The 16,969-nt window shown below is 40.4% G+C and overlaps 1 protein-coding gene across 2 annotated transcripts; it reads left to right on the top strand.

The window, feature by feature from the left end:
* The first annotated feature begins 258 nt into the window (after positions 1-258).
* Positions 259-16,686, top strand: LOC102795948 (uncharacterized). Of its 2 annotated transcripts, XM_087832301.1 has the most exons (3): positions 259-507; positions 12,346-12,483; positions 12,932-16,686. In XM_087832301.1, the coding sequence occupies exons 2-3, from the start codon at positions 12,466-12,468 to the stop codon at positions 14,090-14,092; spliced, it is 1,179 nt and encodes a 392-aa protein (XP_087688427.1). In that variant the 5' UTR covers positions 259-507; positions 12,346-12,465; the 3' UTR covers positions 14,093-16,686. The 2 variants fall into 2 exon arrangements, with proteins under 2 accessions (XP_087688427.1, XP_006809667.2); XM_006809604.3 differs by lacking the exon at positions 259-507 and having other exon boundaries at positions 11,442-12,483.
* Positions 16,687-16,969: the final 283 nt, after the last annotated feature.

Raw genomic sequence — 16,969 nt, 5'->3', positions numbered from 1 at the left:
CGGTGTCACATTGATACAGAAAGACGAGTGTAAGGCTGCTCCAATTCTCAGCATCGCTCCTCTCTTTCCCTGAGTCCTTAGCAATTCTCCTTCCCACGATGACGTTTTCTTCGAGGCCAAGGAAAAGAGTTTAGGAAAAGGAGATAGGCCCTAATTTTGAAATAACACCTCACGTGGTTACGTTGTGCAGCTGAGTCACGTGACCGCACAGCAACAAATCACAGCAGAGCTGGAAAAGGAGGCGGAGCAAAGTGTGTGTGCAGGAGAGGAGTCGAGCAGAGAGAGCTGCTTTTTCATGAAACGGGAGTAAAGTAGTAAACTTACAGGAACATATACCACTACCAACGTTTGGATCGATATCTGCATCGATCTGCACACCCTTGTCTCCTGGATCGTAGCTCAGATCAGCGTGAACCACGTGGGTCTCTGCTCCCAGATCTGTTTCCTGTTTGGAAAGACTCCCAGCTTCATCACGGAGTTTCTCTCGGTTTGTGGGCTCGTCTAAAGGTAAGCACCGAGCTAACTTTGATGCGGGTTCAGTTTATGTTGATTTTAGCTTCGTGGAGAATAATAGACTGCTTGGTATACACTGGAGTTAGACAGACTGTAGAGTTCGTGATTGCTTGCAACATTAGAATATGGCGGTTTTTAGGGGGTAAGAATACATGTAGAAAAATATTCTTTAAATATGAACAAAGGGATGGGGTGCAGGGCAGGAGAACAACCAAACCCCAGGACATGAATCCACAGGTACAAGCGTGGGGGAGGGAACTCAGCCTTTAGAATAGGACTTCATAGGACCGTCTCCAGATGCATCCAGGGCTGGCCGTTTTGACTGAGACCGGTGTTCCAGCTTAACTCAGGGCCGTGCAGAGAGGTTTAAAGGGGCAGGTGCTCAAAGTTAAAAAGGGGCACATTGAACCAGGCTGAATAACAACAACACACATTCATCAAGAATCTAATATGGGAAGGGCAGGGCTGTGTTGATCTGAGACTGTAGACATTAAAAAGTCCATAGGAGAGATGGTAGCTGATTAAACAAGTATCATGAGATAATAACAAAATGCAAAGATTGGTGACAGCGCTTGGAACCATAAAGCAATAAAAAACTGTGAGAAATAATTTATAATTTATTTAATAATTTAGGCTCTGCCTGTGAATCACTCTTTGCTTCTCTTCTTCCTTCCATCCCATCATCTCATATATCACTCTCCACTTGCTGTCTATCTGAGAACAAGGCACAACTTGCTATTGCAATAAACTATAATCTAATTATCCACACCTAACACTTAATCTATAATAAAATGATGACAGAAAAATGTTATAGCTCTGCCTTTAGTAGCCTCACACAGCTCCTACTGTTCCCTCCTCATGTCCTTACCAGGCATGTCTGGACAATGTTATATCATGAGTAATATATATTTTTTTAATCCATCGAAATAAAACACACACATGCACGCACACACAGTGACATTTTAGACCTTCTTCAGAATACTGTATATACTATGGGCATCACGGTGCTGATCCAGAATCCTTACATTATTATTTATTACTAGAGCTACAATAATAAAGCAATGAGGAGGGGGAAGTAATAAATATGAAATAATGTATTTATGATGATTCCATTTGTTTCACGATCCACTCTGTGCAGGGGCAAAGCTTATTACATTTTTAAACTGTAGAGATACAATAATTTTACTGCTGTAAAATCCAAATTTTGTCTTATTTAAAATATAAATCTAATATAATCTGCTTCTTAATGTATGTTCTTTAAAATACAGCGTGTGTTTTTTAAAATATTATAATTATAATAATGCATAATTATGTGGACATGCATATTAGACCGTTTTTTAGTGAAATATAATCCCTCCAGAAAGGCAGGAAAAGCCCGGAAACTTACTTTAAAACTAAATATGTTCCCTAAAACGGTGACAGAGCTACAGACCCATGACAGCCTTACACAGGTATCCAGCAGCTATGACCAGCACTACCTGTGCAGTTAATAAAAGGACAGGTAATGTTTGTCACGCTGTTACACACGCAGCACGCTCGTTTGTTTCAACATACCAACGTGTACGTAATAAGCTAATACTCCTGTGTGCTATACACTACAGTGTACGCTGTACACCTACTTACTGGTTTCGTCGCATCAGTCTGTGTCTCTGAGTTAACTTGTTTCTTCTACAGCTCTGGACCGCTAAAAATGCGCGTGCTCTTTGTGAGCTCGTTCCCGGCTCGTAACCAGCGCGTTCTGCCGCCAAGGGCGATCATTTGTTAAATGCGATCATGTGACTGATGCAAGCCAGATCCTTTTATTTAGCAAAACTGTGATTAATAGTTAAATATTATTGTTGAGGGGCACAGACAGGACTCCAAACGCACACACACATTAAAAAAAAAAATATATATATATATATATTTTTTAAAAAGTTGCCTCAACAAAAGGGCACTTTGGGCACCCATCAGGAAAGGGGTGGGTGCTCAAGCCCCTCTAGCCCCCCCCCCCCCTCTGCACGTGCCTGGTAATGAGGGAATAGGAAACACGAGTGAAACACGGATCAATTAGACCAGACCTTCCGAAAGTGTGGGGCCCGCCCCCTAGGGGGAGGTGCAGAACCATTGCAGGGGGGGGCGCGGTATGAAAAAGGGAGGGGGGTGGACAAAACGCTTAGACACTGCTATCCCTCTGCACGTGCCTGGCTTAACTGGCTTTGGTTGAACAGATGTGTGGCAGCACAGCCGGGTGCGGCATCACAGGCATCGGCAAAAAAAAAAAAATGCTCGTACTCATGCTGCCCCAACGTCATGCCAGTAGATTTTGGGATTGGCATACACACCGATCGGTTTTCTATCGCCCATTTGCTGGTAGTAAGGGCGCCCTTCGTTTGCGAAGTGCGCCTGCTGCTTGCGGCACAGGGAGGAGATGGCGGGAGATTCTTTGGCTGGTGCAGCGTCTAATAACCGACCCGCAAAATAAAACAAATTAAAAACAAACCAACAAACACGAAAACACCAGAGATTATGATACGGACTTATTTGTTGTTTTGATATCCCAGCTGGAGAAGAAGGGTCAGACGAGGCTGAAGTATTTTCCATCAAAGCTTTATTACTAATGCGCATTGATCCCACTACATCAGAGGTGGGTCGAGTATCCAAAAATTGTTCTCAAGTAAGAGTAGCATTACTTTAAAATATTATTACTCAAGTAAAAGTGAAAATTAGTCGTCAAAAAAGTTACTCAAGTAAGAGTAAAAAAGTACTTGGTGAAAAGACTACTCAAGTAGCGAGTAACTGTTTGAAATGTCAGATTTCTTTTTTAAACAAATGTTATCAGACAAACAAAAATAAATAAATATACAAATTTTACCATTTTCAAAAGGAATATATGTAAAAAGATCAACAAAATAAGGCACAACTATTCCAATTTCCCAGATTTCAGTTTTTCACAACATAAAGCTTTTTTCACCAATACCTACAGTAAATAATATAAATATATAAACAGTGCACACAATTTCCAGTGACAAGATATGCTGTAAACTTTATATTCATTTTGGCTCCAAATGGCACAGCAGCCTCAGAGAAAACAGAACGAGGCATCTTCAACATATGTTCATACAAGGCAGCTCAGTTTACCATAAGTTGTATGGGTGTGCATCTATTTCTGCATATTTAGCAAAAATGTGCCATTTCTTCACTCAGTGAGGTGATGGTTAAGCTTCAGCAGCTGTTTGCTCTCAAGGTTCTTTCTGTGAAGCTGTGACTGTTTAGCAGTGAACAGGAGTCCTGCATGACTGAGAAGTCCTTCACAAGCTCCAGATGCAGGAAGAGCTGTATTGACTTTGATCGACAGCTTCTTGATGTGAGGAAAGCCATGCAATAGATCCACACCTCCAGTGAATGGACATGAAAGGTACCTCTCCAGCTCCTCTGCTTCTGGCTTTCCTGACCCCATGGATCCATCATCGTCGAATAGGCCGCTGTTTGTGCTGGCCTCACCCAGCTCAGTGTCTGCCAAGCTGCAGATGTTTGTTTGGAGCTAGCCTCCAAAAGCTGGCCATACACTGTGCAATTTTTTGCCAATTTTGAGCCGATTTTTCAGTCGCGCAACGTTTTGGGGATCGGCCCATGTTTTGCCTTAATCGTGTGTTGTGCATCGTGTAGTATACATGGGGTAATGAAAAGCAGTTAACACCTCACGACCAGCTCCCAATCAGCAATCGTATGGTCACATGATAATCAAACCTGTTTGAAATCCTGTAGCCTCTCAACGCAGCCTCTCACACTGTGCATGCACAAACACAGAAATGACAGAAAAGGTGGAGCAGCACGGCAGTGCAGCGTGTGATCTGGACACAAGAGATGGAGGCACAACTTGTAGGATGAGGCAAGCTCATCCGAGTACATAACCGTAGAGCTGCCACCGGGGCAAAAGAAAAATAGAGCCATATCACGTTATAACGTGAAAGGTTTATTGTTCTAACAATATACTTTTAATGTTCGTACAATATAATATTTATATTGTACGAACGTGACAATTATGTATATTGTAATAATGTGATACTATATTGTTCAAAGGTGAAAGGTATATTGTACTAACATGATAGTATATTGTTAGAACAATAAACTTTTCACGTTATAACGTGATATAGCTCTATTTTTCTTTTGCCGGGGTGGCAGTTTTAAGCTTCCGTATCCGAGGCTTTTCAATGTGGCCTCACAAACTTATCACGACTACAACAACCATGAAAAGAGTTGGATGGACTTTGCTGCTCAGTCACAGCTGCCTGGTCAATGTTTTTCATTAGTAATTTAGCAAAGTTGATGGTGTGTGTGTCTGTGTGAGTAAAAGACAGAGAGAGGGAGAGCGAGAGACAGATTTTGTATGATGAGCTTCATGTTATGGATGCACAGTTTGAGCACTCAGGTCGCATCAGAACATCAGGCCGTATAGTGTGAGACCTGCATCGTGACCTATGAACTTCTAACCCCTGAGATTTAATTGCACAGTTTGAGCAGCAGCTGAATAACGCGACTGAAAAAAAATCGCACAGTGTTTGCCCAGCTTAATGCAGACTGTTTAAACTAAACAAGCTGCTGTTTCACATAATAAACCCTGTCACCCGCAGTATTGCCTCTGTTTTAACAGTTAAAGCAGTAAAGACGAGCTGTTTACATGTGCGTGGAACTCTAGCGTCATTAACCAGGCTAGCTATATAGCTATATAGCTCACGCTAGCTAACCAGCCAGCAGTTAAAAAGACAGCCGAAGCTGCACAAAACACCCACAAACTTATCTCACTACAACGTAGCGCCGAAAATATGACTCTCAGCTCGACACAGCTGCTGTAACATAAGACTGACATCCAGCTAACCACAGCTAAAAACATATTTAGAGAAAACTTACCGTTTCCTCAGGTTACACGAGTTGAGTTGTTTCACGCTGAAAAAAGAAAAGGTTTGTTTTGGCTCTCACTGAAGAGACTGACACTGAAGACATAGCTGTTCTTTTGTACTGTTTTTAAGTGAAACATTCTTTGTATGTGAGGCCAAGGCTGTTCATCCTCTTCAGCTCTAGCGTAGACTCTGCCATGTTTTCATGTTTCTTCTTTCTGTGTGTCGCTACTTTAAAACGCTTGGGCCGCTCTGCCCGCCACAGTTTCAAACTGATCATGTGACTGCATGGCCACATCTGATTGGTAAAAATGTTACTGGAAACTCCACTGGCGGCATGTTATCTAATGTGTTAAACTAATTATTTATTTATTTTAAAGTAACGAGTCGAATTTTGCAAATGTAGCAAATTAAAAGTACTGTTTGTTCTTCACAAATGTACTCAAGTAAAAAGTATCATGCAAAAAAGGTACTTTAAAAGTAAATTTTTTTCAAAAACTTACTCAAGTAAATGTAACGGAGTAAATGTAGCTCGTTACTACCCACCTCTGCACTACATGCAGCCACAACAAACACCAAGTGGATCTGAGGAGTACTTCTCATACTCATCCACATGTTTCTGTAAGAGCATATGTAGGCTGCCATAACAGACCACTACTTCCGTTGTCAGGTTTTATACTTCCGGTTACTCAAAGCGAAAGCCAGCGTTCAGTCGTTGCTAACAACAAAATCAGTTACTTTGTGCTGTAATAAGTGGCTTTACCTGTTCAAGGATGAGCTCGGGTTCAACGTGTGCTTTTGTCGGCTGCCACAATAATTCAAGGAAACTGAAAAACGCATTAGAAACATTTTGCCTTGAGCATCAACAACTTAGAAAGGCCTGTCCGTGCCCACCGCCCTACGCACTGCACTCTATGCCGAGGAAGGAGGATGGGAAACTAGCGTGGCTGGCAGCTTTAAGACTCAAACACCCTCCAAAGAGAATTTATGTTTGCTCCTTTCGTTTTATCGATAAAAAGCCCACAGAGCTACACCCCGACCCGGAGCTTTATCTGGGCTATGACCACGAAAGGAAAGAAAGAAAGAAAAGAAGAAAGCTATCGTGGCTCAAGAGTTGGGAGTTCGCCTTGTAATCGGAAGGTTGCCAGTTTGAGCCCTGGCTCAGACAGTTGGTCGTTGTGTCCTTGGGCAAGACACTTCACCTACCGCCTACTGGTGTTGGCCAGAAGGGCCGATGGCGCGATATGGCAGCCTCACTTCTGTCAGTCTGCCCCAGGACAGCTGTGGCTACAACTGTAGCTTGCCTCCACCAGTGTATGAATGGGTGGATGACTGGGTGTGTAAAGGGGTCCCTAGGGGGGACTAGTAAAAGCGCTATACAAATACAGGCCATTTACCATTTACTCACTTGGACTACTTTGAGTGTGACAGCTTCCAGTAACACGAACAAAAACACAGAATCTTTACCCAGTGTTGTGCCAAAAACTGATTTCTGGTATTTGCCAAAAAGTGTTTACTCGTATTTAAACTGCTATAAGTAACTTGTTGGGCTATAATATGTGAAACATATGTCAAATGCATCAAGGTACACAAGGTAGAAGGCGCAATCAGTTTTTGGCAGCGACTTTTATATAACTTTTATTTATGCAGTTAAAAAAATGTCATTAACATTAAAAATGTCTTTTGTAAGAGTAAGTTGGCCAAGAGGACAGCAGAAATGGCAGCAAATATTACAATAGTTCTGAAAAAATATTTTAAGTGGGGATAAAGGACCGGATTGGTTATAATGTAAGTACAATAACAAAGAGTTGTAAAGATACTTGAAAAAACAGATAATTTTTTAATTCTATATATAACCCCTTTGTAAACGCTGTTCACCGAAGTCTATTTACCAACAAACGTAAAGATATTACACATAAAAAATACACGGAAACATTGGAAATCAGTTTTAGGCAGGCAATCACTTTTCGGCACAACACCGGTAAGTGAAAGTCTAAATGTGGTTTGCCACCATTTCGCATTTTAATCACGCAAATTAATCACGAAAATACTTTTTCTAAATAATATTTTATGGTGAATGGCGTTAGTATCAGCACTAGCTGGTTATTAGCAACAAAGTCTCAATTTTAATGAAAGTTTACACCCATGGTTAGTAATTAACACCAGCCACATGCTGCCAAAACTATATATGGCTTCATTTAATTGTCCCAGAGAGATTAACCCCAAGGGCTGTAAAGGTCTTAGGTCTTTGTGTTTTCTCAGGTTTGTGTTTATGCAGAACATGTTAACAGAGTTATTAGAGGCAATTATTTTATCATTCATTTAAAGCGCTTGCAACTGCATGAAAACTCAGGTAAAAATGTTAAAGGCAACCTTTGCAAAATTACCAACATTTGTGACTTTTTTTAGAATGAAAAAATGCTTTATCATATTGCACTGTAAATGAAACATGCTCACTAGGTGTCCAGATCACAAGTGTGGCAGTCTTGAGCCCTGTGCAAAACATTGTAAGTTGCACTTGCATGTAATAGCCTCTGCTGCCAGTTTTCTGCAGCTGCAGCTCTCCATCTACCAGTTTGATATCGCTGCATTTCTGGGTAAGCTGCTCCGTGATTGAAGAATAAGTCGGCACAGGACATTTTATTTCTAGAAGCACATTTGAGTCAATGACCCCGTCAGGACTCGCAGAGAGCCATGGCTCCTGGATGCTGATAACACTACCCATGTGAAGGATGTTCATACCCTGTTCTTTCGGCTGATGACAAGCTCTTCATTTTATTTACCATAGTTTGTTTCATAATTCCCATGAAAAGAAGGGTACATGTGCTCAGATAAAAATTTGTCATTTTTTGTGGTGGCACGTACTGGAACTTTTTTAGCAGAGCTTGTTGTAAGTCTGATTTTCCTACAGTTGTGCCACAAATCAGATGCACTTTGCTCTTTTGTTTCTTCTTGTAATTGTTCTGCTTGCTCTTCAGAAACTTGAATGTATGCCTGGTAGAATGCCCTGCATGGAATACAGCTTAGTTTGTAATTATGTGCTTGGTGTGGCTGAAAAAATTGCTCATCAACTTAACTGTTGCGGTGAGGACCTGCAGATGGCGAGGCATTGTAACACTTTCCAATCAATGTGTTCTTGAGGAGGAAAAGTGGCTTCACTTGTGCTTTGCTAACGCTGTCAATAAAGTCTTGATGTGTAAGGTGATATGGTGTGTTAGGGAGAGTTTGTGTCACTGCAGTCTGGGAGTTCACATCGTACTGCTGCTCTGCCCTGTGATGTCTGAAGTTTATCTGGCTTAGACATTTAGGTTCAGGGTTCTTTGCTGTCCCTGCATTCCACCTGCGCTGCTCGTCTGTACATGCAAGCCTGGCCTTTCCACTGATCACAGAATTATGCACCTGTAACAAACATTAATAGTTTTTTCTCACTGTCAATACTCAAGATTTAACATAACGAGGAAGTTTACACTAACAAAAGCAGTACACGGTCGGTGTCCTGCATGTTATAGATATGACCCTGGGTCAATTCACCTGAATCATTTCCAAAACAGATATAAACACTGGCAAAGTCTGGCAAAGTATTTTCCATTTCATATTAATAGTCAGCTACTTTTTGATGCAGAAATATACATCCACAGTCTAATTTTTTTTAAGTAGTATGTGTACATATATATGAACAAACATGTATTATACTTCCCTGTGTCACTTCTTCTTATAACTTTATTTTTTTCTTGTCTTGTAAATTTGCCCTTAATGTGCAGTCTTTTATTTATTTATTTTTAAATTTATCTTTGTGTGATTGTACAGCATACAGCCCACACAAAGTTAAGGAGTGGCTTTCACATGTAAACAGTGCTCCACGTAATACTTGGCTAGATGGCAGTAGCGTGACTCCTTAATCACAGGCTTTGACCAGTCCAGTGTTTCTGTTTCAGTGATTTAAACATTGTGATATCCAGAAAAGTGATATACCTTCCACAGAATAGCAGCCGCATGGCTACATGATCTCCCTAATCCAGTGATACAGGAACAGCCGACTGTCTCCACTACTCCACTTTCTCTTAGCATTACCCATGCTAAGTGTTTGCTTGATTAACGCTCTGGCTCGGCTCTTCAGCTGCTTTAAGAAAAATAAAGTCGCCTTGTTAGTTGAGCAGTACTTTATCAATTTTGTTGCTGTGCAGGTAATTATACGCCTCGGTGCTCTTGTAATTACGTAATTCCTCGCCATCAACGCCTCCGGAAAATACAAGGTAATTAATAATGTCGATGTAGCTAACATCGGGCTATAGTTTCATGTCATCTACCCAATCCGTGAGAAGTGACGGGTGAGGTACTGAAACTGAACTGTCCTCGCTGCTTTTTAAAACATCTCTACTGTGTATCCACCTTCGATGTGTTGCCGTTTACACCGGGTAAAATAAACTGCAGTGAGGGAAATCTTTATCAACAGTCAAGGTGTAACCCCGCAACTGTCAACAACAGCGCAAGCGGAAGTAAAAAACCGGCTTCCGCTATGAATCGGGGTAATGGTGCGAACTAAGAAATACTGTGGATAGGCTGTATCCCAATTCAGAACACGGTCTAGGTGGGTCTGGAGACTGGAGGTAGGGTTGTGCATCTCCAGTAGCTTTACTTTGCGGTCAATCGCTACTGCGAAGATATACTCCAAAATCATGTCCGAAACATGAAAACGGAAAGATCTCATTAAGTTATAAAGAGCAGAAGGTGGGAAAAATCACTACTGTTCTGTCATAAAACATTAAATATCAATAACAAAAAATATCGTCAGGTCTATGAACAGCATCTACATATATAGTTCGTAAATGCCCAAGACATCTCGAGGCATGTAAATCGCCACTTGATTCATCCATTTGGTTGACTTGTTTTGGAAAAAGCGGCAGTAAACAAGGAGCGAATATCACACCGGAAATAAAGCGTCCTACAGGAGTTTCCCCACCGCAAGTAGCATATGCTAAGGTGCACAGAGTCTATTAGATGGTCTGGCCTCCGTGGCGCTGCTCAGATTGCCTAGCAACCATGATACTAACCGCTGGAAACGTTTCATACATCATTGTTTGACAGAAATGAAGGAGAAAATCTTTGTTTATCTCTTTGTTTTTATATTAGCTTTGTTTGGTTTGTTGAGTGTCTGAGGCTGAGACCACAGGACTGTAAAAACATGATTGTTGGGCTTCATTTCTGTACTGAACAGTCATTTTAAGATTAGGTAGTAATTAACAATTAGCTGATGCTGTTCATGAGACTAAAGTCATCTCACTTTGATAATGTAAATATAATATGGCCAATGTTAAAGTTATTATTCTAGTAAACACTATTAGTTATTACAGCAGTGAAATTGAACTCTGTCAAAAACTGAGCTTCAGCAAAGTTTCAAGTTCAATTTATTTTTATTTCCTATCACCATCAAATCTTCACTCAAAAACAAGTATTTTTGACAGTGTGTATATATAGATTTATTATTTATAAGATACAAATACTGTCATTTCATTTTTGTTGGCATTACTAAATTTGGCTCAATGCTTACATAGATGTGTAACAAGAAAATGTACGAGCTGTGATAACTGTTTCTGATAGAATGAAGAGTAGACTGATATATTAAATATTCCTTTATTGGATGAGAAAATCAGACCATGTCATAACTGCTTTATGTCATACAGAATAGATATCAGAGCCTTAAACAGGCTGACTTCTGCTAAATGGGTCAAACTGGGCAGAAAGTATCCAAACACATAACATCCTTATAGAATATGAGGTAACACTATAGATCAACTTACCTCAGAATATATAAAGCATATAAACAATTACAGCAATATGATGCAACAAACACAGCAGTACTACTAATCCAAAATACTCAAAGCTTCATAGAACTGAAACAAACATTTATTTTTAGCTCCATTCTGCTGCTGATACATACTTTAGGTTTCTGAATATTAAACTTGTTGCTGCCTTTCATAGTGTGTAACTTGAAGGTAGGGCTGGGACATATTATACCGTTCACAGTAATACCGGTAGATTGTTAGGCAACAATAAGAAAATGAAATATCGGTAAAACGCGCATGCACAGTGCCTTTGTGTTCATACACACATGGCCGAAAAAGCACGGCGGCAACGTTGAATGAGAACCGGAGGAAAGCGGACTGTTGAGTGAAACGGATAAATCAGAATTGGTTTGTAAAAATGGTGCAACTTCACTGGTTTTGTGTTTGTCAGTCAGATGCACAATAAAGCACATTTTCTTTGAAGAACATGCAAGCAGGCCATCGTTATTGCCGGATTTGTCCGACTAAGGTGCTCGCAAATCTGGGAGTAATCTGGGTCCTAAACTTCCATCGTCCATTTCAGGTCCCAAAGTTAAACAAACACTGTGGCATCACTGTGAGTTTAAAACGGTCTAAATTCTTTCATCTTTAATAAAAAGATCAGCATTGGTGCTTTACCAGGTGTAACTATGAAGTTTAACATCCAGGCATTCATGAAAACAGAATTTATTACATTTAACGCGGTAAACGAGTTAGCAGGAAGTTAGCTTGCTAGTTTTGCTAGTTACCTAAGCATGATATAGCATGTTCTGACTGCGAGATTTCTGAATAAATTCTAACATACAGCTGTTGTGTGATTTTTGAAATGTTTTATGAAAATCTCATTACCATTCTAGGGGAGCTAGTAGTTGGCTGAGTTTATACTGCTACCGATGAGTCTGAGCGGGACTCCTTTGTGGAACTATGGGAGTCCATATATACAGGGTGTAGCATCCCCTGGGTAAAGGTGGTGACATACAGGACAGTCAGTGGCTTTTTACCTTTCAAGTTCTTGTATGCAATTGATGACTTTCTATTTGTAGTTGCTTCTGGGGTTTTACCTTGAAGCTTTATAGGTACGGTTGTCACTGAGGAGTTTAGTAATGCTTATTTGCTCTGCTTCTTTTTGTCAGGGATAAAATACGTCTATATACTTTTTGTGTCCCAGCTGAGTAACAGCAGAAGAGTTTGTTTGAGCAACAGAGGAACAATTTCAGCCATTTGGACTCAGCTCAGCCACTACAGAGGAAACAATGACTTCAACACAGAAGGTGAGAAAAATATCACAGTTACACTGTTATTGAAACTGTGTGCACAGCTGGTTGGTTGTTAAAACACGTTAACAGCAGCTTTATCTTTTCCATCCTGGGCTCCTCCATATATACAGAATCTACATTCACAACCAAAAACCACAGAAGTTAGAAGAAAATACAAAGATCATATTTTATCAGCACACATTGAAACAACAATATCAACAGTTGAACTCAAAAAATTTTATGAAGTAAAAGATTTGCTCCACTTATATATTTCTTCAAAAATGTCATTTTCAGTACAACTCTCATTGCACATCATTGTAATGTGATACTGTCACCAGAAGGTGGTGGTAACACACCAACAATGTGTTTGTTGACATGTTTGATTCCACCAATGGAGGGAGTTTCAGTTTGTTCCACGACTGCATTTCACTCAATGCCTCTGTTTGTATCTCTGTCACTGCAGGACCAACATGAGGCGGGAAAACAGTGCTCTCAGGAGGCCGACAAACCTCACAGAAGAAAGGGAGAGAAAACCTACAGCTGTGATGAGTGTGGGAAGGATTTTACCCGGAATGACAGCCTAAAAACACACCAACTCATCCACAGTGGAATTAAACCTTACAGCTGTGGTGAGTGTGGAAAGTCTTTTACTCAGGCGGGAAGCTTAAAAAAACACCAACTCATCCACAGTGGACTTAAACCTTACAGTTGTGACTTGTGTGGAAAGTCTTTTAACCGGACTGGAAGCTTAAAATTACACCAACTCATCCACAGTGGAGTTAAACCTTACAGCTGTGACTTGTGTGGGAAGAATTTTACCTGGGCTGAAAGCATAAAAAGACACCAACTCATCCACCGTGGAGTTAAAGCGTACAGCTGTTACTTGTGTGGAAAGTCTTTTACCGAGGCTGGAGGCTTAAAAAAACACCAACTCATCCACAGTGGAGTTAAATCGTACAGCTGTTACTTGTGTGGAAAGTCTTTTTCACGGGCTGGAGGCTTGAAGACGCACCAACTCATCCACAGTGGAGTTAAACCTTACAGCTGTGACTTGTGTGGAAAGTCTTTTACCCAAGCTGGAGGCTTACAAAGACACCGTATCATCCACAGTGGCGTTAAAGCATACAGCTGCGACTTGTGTGGAAAGACTTTTACCCAAGCTAAAGACTTAAAGTCTCATCATGTCATCCACAGTGGAGTAAAACCGTACAGCTGTAACTTGTGTGGAAATTCTTTTAGACGGGCTGGATGCTTAAAAACACACCAACTCATCCACAGTGGAGTTAAAGAGTACATCTGTGGCTTGTGTGGTAAAGCTTTTGCTCAAAATGCCCACTTACAGAGGCATCTAGTTGCCCACTCTGGAATTAAGGCTTACAGCTGTGACTTTTGTGGAAAAACTTTCAACGACAAACACAACCGAAATAGTCACCTACGGATTCACACTGGAAATGAAGTTTACTGCTGTGATCAGTGTGGGAAACTGTTTGCATCAGACGCACAGTTAAAACAACACATGTTTATCCACACTGAGGAGAGACCTTACAAATGTGACCTGTGTGAGAAGACTTTTAAAATTCCATATCACCTGAAAAGACACCAACAGATCCACACCAGAAAGTAACTCTACAAGGGCAGTTACTGTGAGGATGTATTGATTTTTTTATCCTGTAATTTTAACCTGATTATTTGGAACAAATCAGATCAGTAAACTTATGGAGTTATACTGAATAAACTGTTTGGAAAAATGAAGAGTCGTTTTCGCCCAGTAAGCTGAGTGTTGTAATGTAAACAGTAAAATGTAATTGGACATTGGCAGAGATCACTTACACCGTCTTTGTTTAGAAGCAGAGCAACACAGATGGATCCTGTTCTCAGCCCTGTCGTCACTGTGGTGGTGGGAAAGTTTCTCTGTGACCTTTGTGGAAAAACTTCCAATCATCAACGGGACCAAAAACCACATCAATGTAGCCACACTGGAGACAAAATGAACTACTGCAAATAATGTGGGAGAGGCTTCCACACACCAGGTACATTAAAAATACATGAACTCTTTCACAGTGGGATCAAAAAGCACATATGTGACTAGTGTGGGTCATCCTTCACCACTGCACGTGAGCTTAAAGAACAAGCATAAGTGAATCCACACAGGAGAGACACCATACAAGTGCAGACACTGTGACAAAAGCTTCTCACAATCAGGTCATCATAACAAACATGAACGTACACACATGGAAGTGAACTTCATCTGTGACCAGTGTGACAAGAGCTTCAGGAATCTCAGTTCATACTCTGAACACAAACGATCCCACACTGTAAATAAACTGTTTCACTGTTACCAATGTGCAAAAACCTTCACTTCATTATCTGCTCTGTGCAACATCAGCCTGCTCATGCAGGACTGGATCACAATGAATCTGAAGAGAGAGAAAGATCCTCTTCTGGTTTCAGGGTCGGACTTAAAAACCTTGAGATCAGGCTCCACAGAGTTCAGATGGAATCTGTAGTTTTTTATTATGAAATCCTGATAATGTTAAAGCATTAGTTATATTTTATTAACTCTGTGTAAAGTTTGTCTTCTTAAATAGTTTGGTGTGAAAAATAAGGAATTGTTCTCAGAACAATTAGTTTGAGCCCTGATTTCCGATTCAAACTAATTTAACTGTTTTCAGTGGTACATGTGGATGTTTGTCAGAGGAGGAGACTTGGCTGTTCTCCACTCACACTGAACAGAGAGTATGTTTAAGATACATTGTGATTAACATCTCACACATTCCAATAAAGCTGATGTTCCTGCATTGCAACAGCAGTTTGTAAATGTGTTGTGCACCTTTTTGAAACGCAGCCTGGCGTGAAAGTGTGTTCATGGCCTAACGGGTTGCCTGAGCAGAAGAGAAAAATTGTGAAAAAAGGAATTGGCTGAAATGGTGAAAATGCTGTTATCATAGGATGAAGTGAGGATTTGTTCCTCAGTGTTTGGTCTCCTATGCTTATCTGTTTGCCAGATGAGTTGTCCCAGCTTTTGAGAGTGGCCGGTTGTGTTTAAGGTATGTGGAGACCAGGGAAATTATTTTACTGCTATTGTTCTTAATCATCATCATTACCATTGCATTAATAATTAATATTGATATTGTATTCAGATGTTTAAACATATTGGCACCCAATTAGCCTTTATTACAGGTGCAGTTATAACCACTTTAAACTGTTGAGTTAAATCAATAATCTTAAATGCTTTTGAATGCTTTTCATAATCTTAAATGTTTATATGCAGATTATATTGCGTTATAAAAGAAATGCTTAACTCTGAGTACACTCTGTGCCAAAGTAGACAGGCTTTTGCAGAGCGTGCTTGTGAAAGTGAAAGTTACTTTGAGGAGTTGTCTGGATGAGGTTATTTGAATAACCATGTTATTCATTATTGTCTTTTATTCATTTATATCTTTTGATTAAGCTTTTACTAGATGTTCTTGGTTAAAATATTTATTCAACATATTACAGATATAGTTTCAGTTAGGTTATTATGCACATGCGAATTGGCCTCTCTTCTCATAAGACAAAGTTCATGTGAGGTCGAGACACACACACACACACACACACACACACACGCACACACACACACACACACGTACACACCCACACACACACACAGTAGATAGACTCATTTATAGGTGAGAGGTTAATCATGTTTTGCTTGCAACTGCAAATTTGTCTTTGCAAAAAAGAACAGTTTCTTGCAGAATTTGGGCCTGATGTTCCAGACCAGAAGCGAGAGTCAGAAGGTTGACAGGAAGCACCTGCCATGGAGACAGTGTTCTTTTCAAACTGTGTTAAAAGTCATTGTGGTTTTGATTTGACGTATGCATGTATTGTATCTGTTTGACGTTGAAGGGGCGTCATTAAATTTAAGCCCTAATGGTATAAAACATCTGCTTGTGCATTGTTAGTTAGAGATCGAAGAGTGGTCTCTCCATGCGTGTCATTAAAATCATTGTTTGACTTCAGCCGGCCGGATCAGTGTTGTTATTTTTTGGATTACCTCCTGTATCCCTCCTCAATATTTGAACCCTTAACAGGTACTTCAAGGTAATTAAGAAGTGAGCACATAGTTTTATACGGTTCTGTGATGATTATCACAAAGTGAACAAGGTCTCATGGTTTGATGCTTATCCCATGCCCAAGATTGACCTGGACTTTATAAGCACTGCTTGGTTGTTTATGATGCTGGATTTAACCAACGCCTACTGGCAGATTCCCTTGTCTGCACAGTCCAAAGACAAAAACTGGTGATGGCCAGAGGGGCCAATGGCGCGTTATGGCAGCCTCGCAGTCAGTCTGCCCCAGGGCAGCTGTGGGTAAAACTGTAGCTTTCCTCCACCAGTGTGTGAATGTGAGCGTGAATGAATAGTGGAATTGTAAACCGCTTTGAGGGTCTCAAAAGTGCTGTATAAATGCAATCTATTATTATTATTATTATTATTTTTATTATCAAAAACGTCTTTCT

This window comes from Neolamprologus brichardi, chromosome 3 (genome assembly GCF_056152115.1).
Source record: "Neolamprologus brichardi isolate AB-2024 chromosome 3, ASM5615211v1, whole genome shotgun sequence".
NCBI lineage: Eukaryota > Metazoa > Chordata > Actinopteri > Cichliformes > Cichlidae > Neolamprologus > Neolamprologus brichardi.
This window is presented reverse-complemented; position numbering and strand designations above follow the sequence as displayed.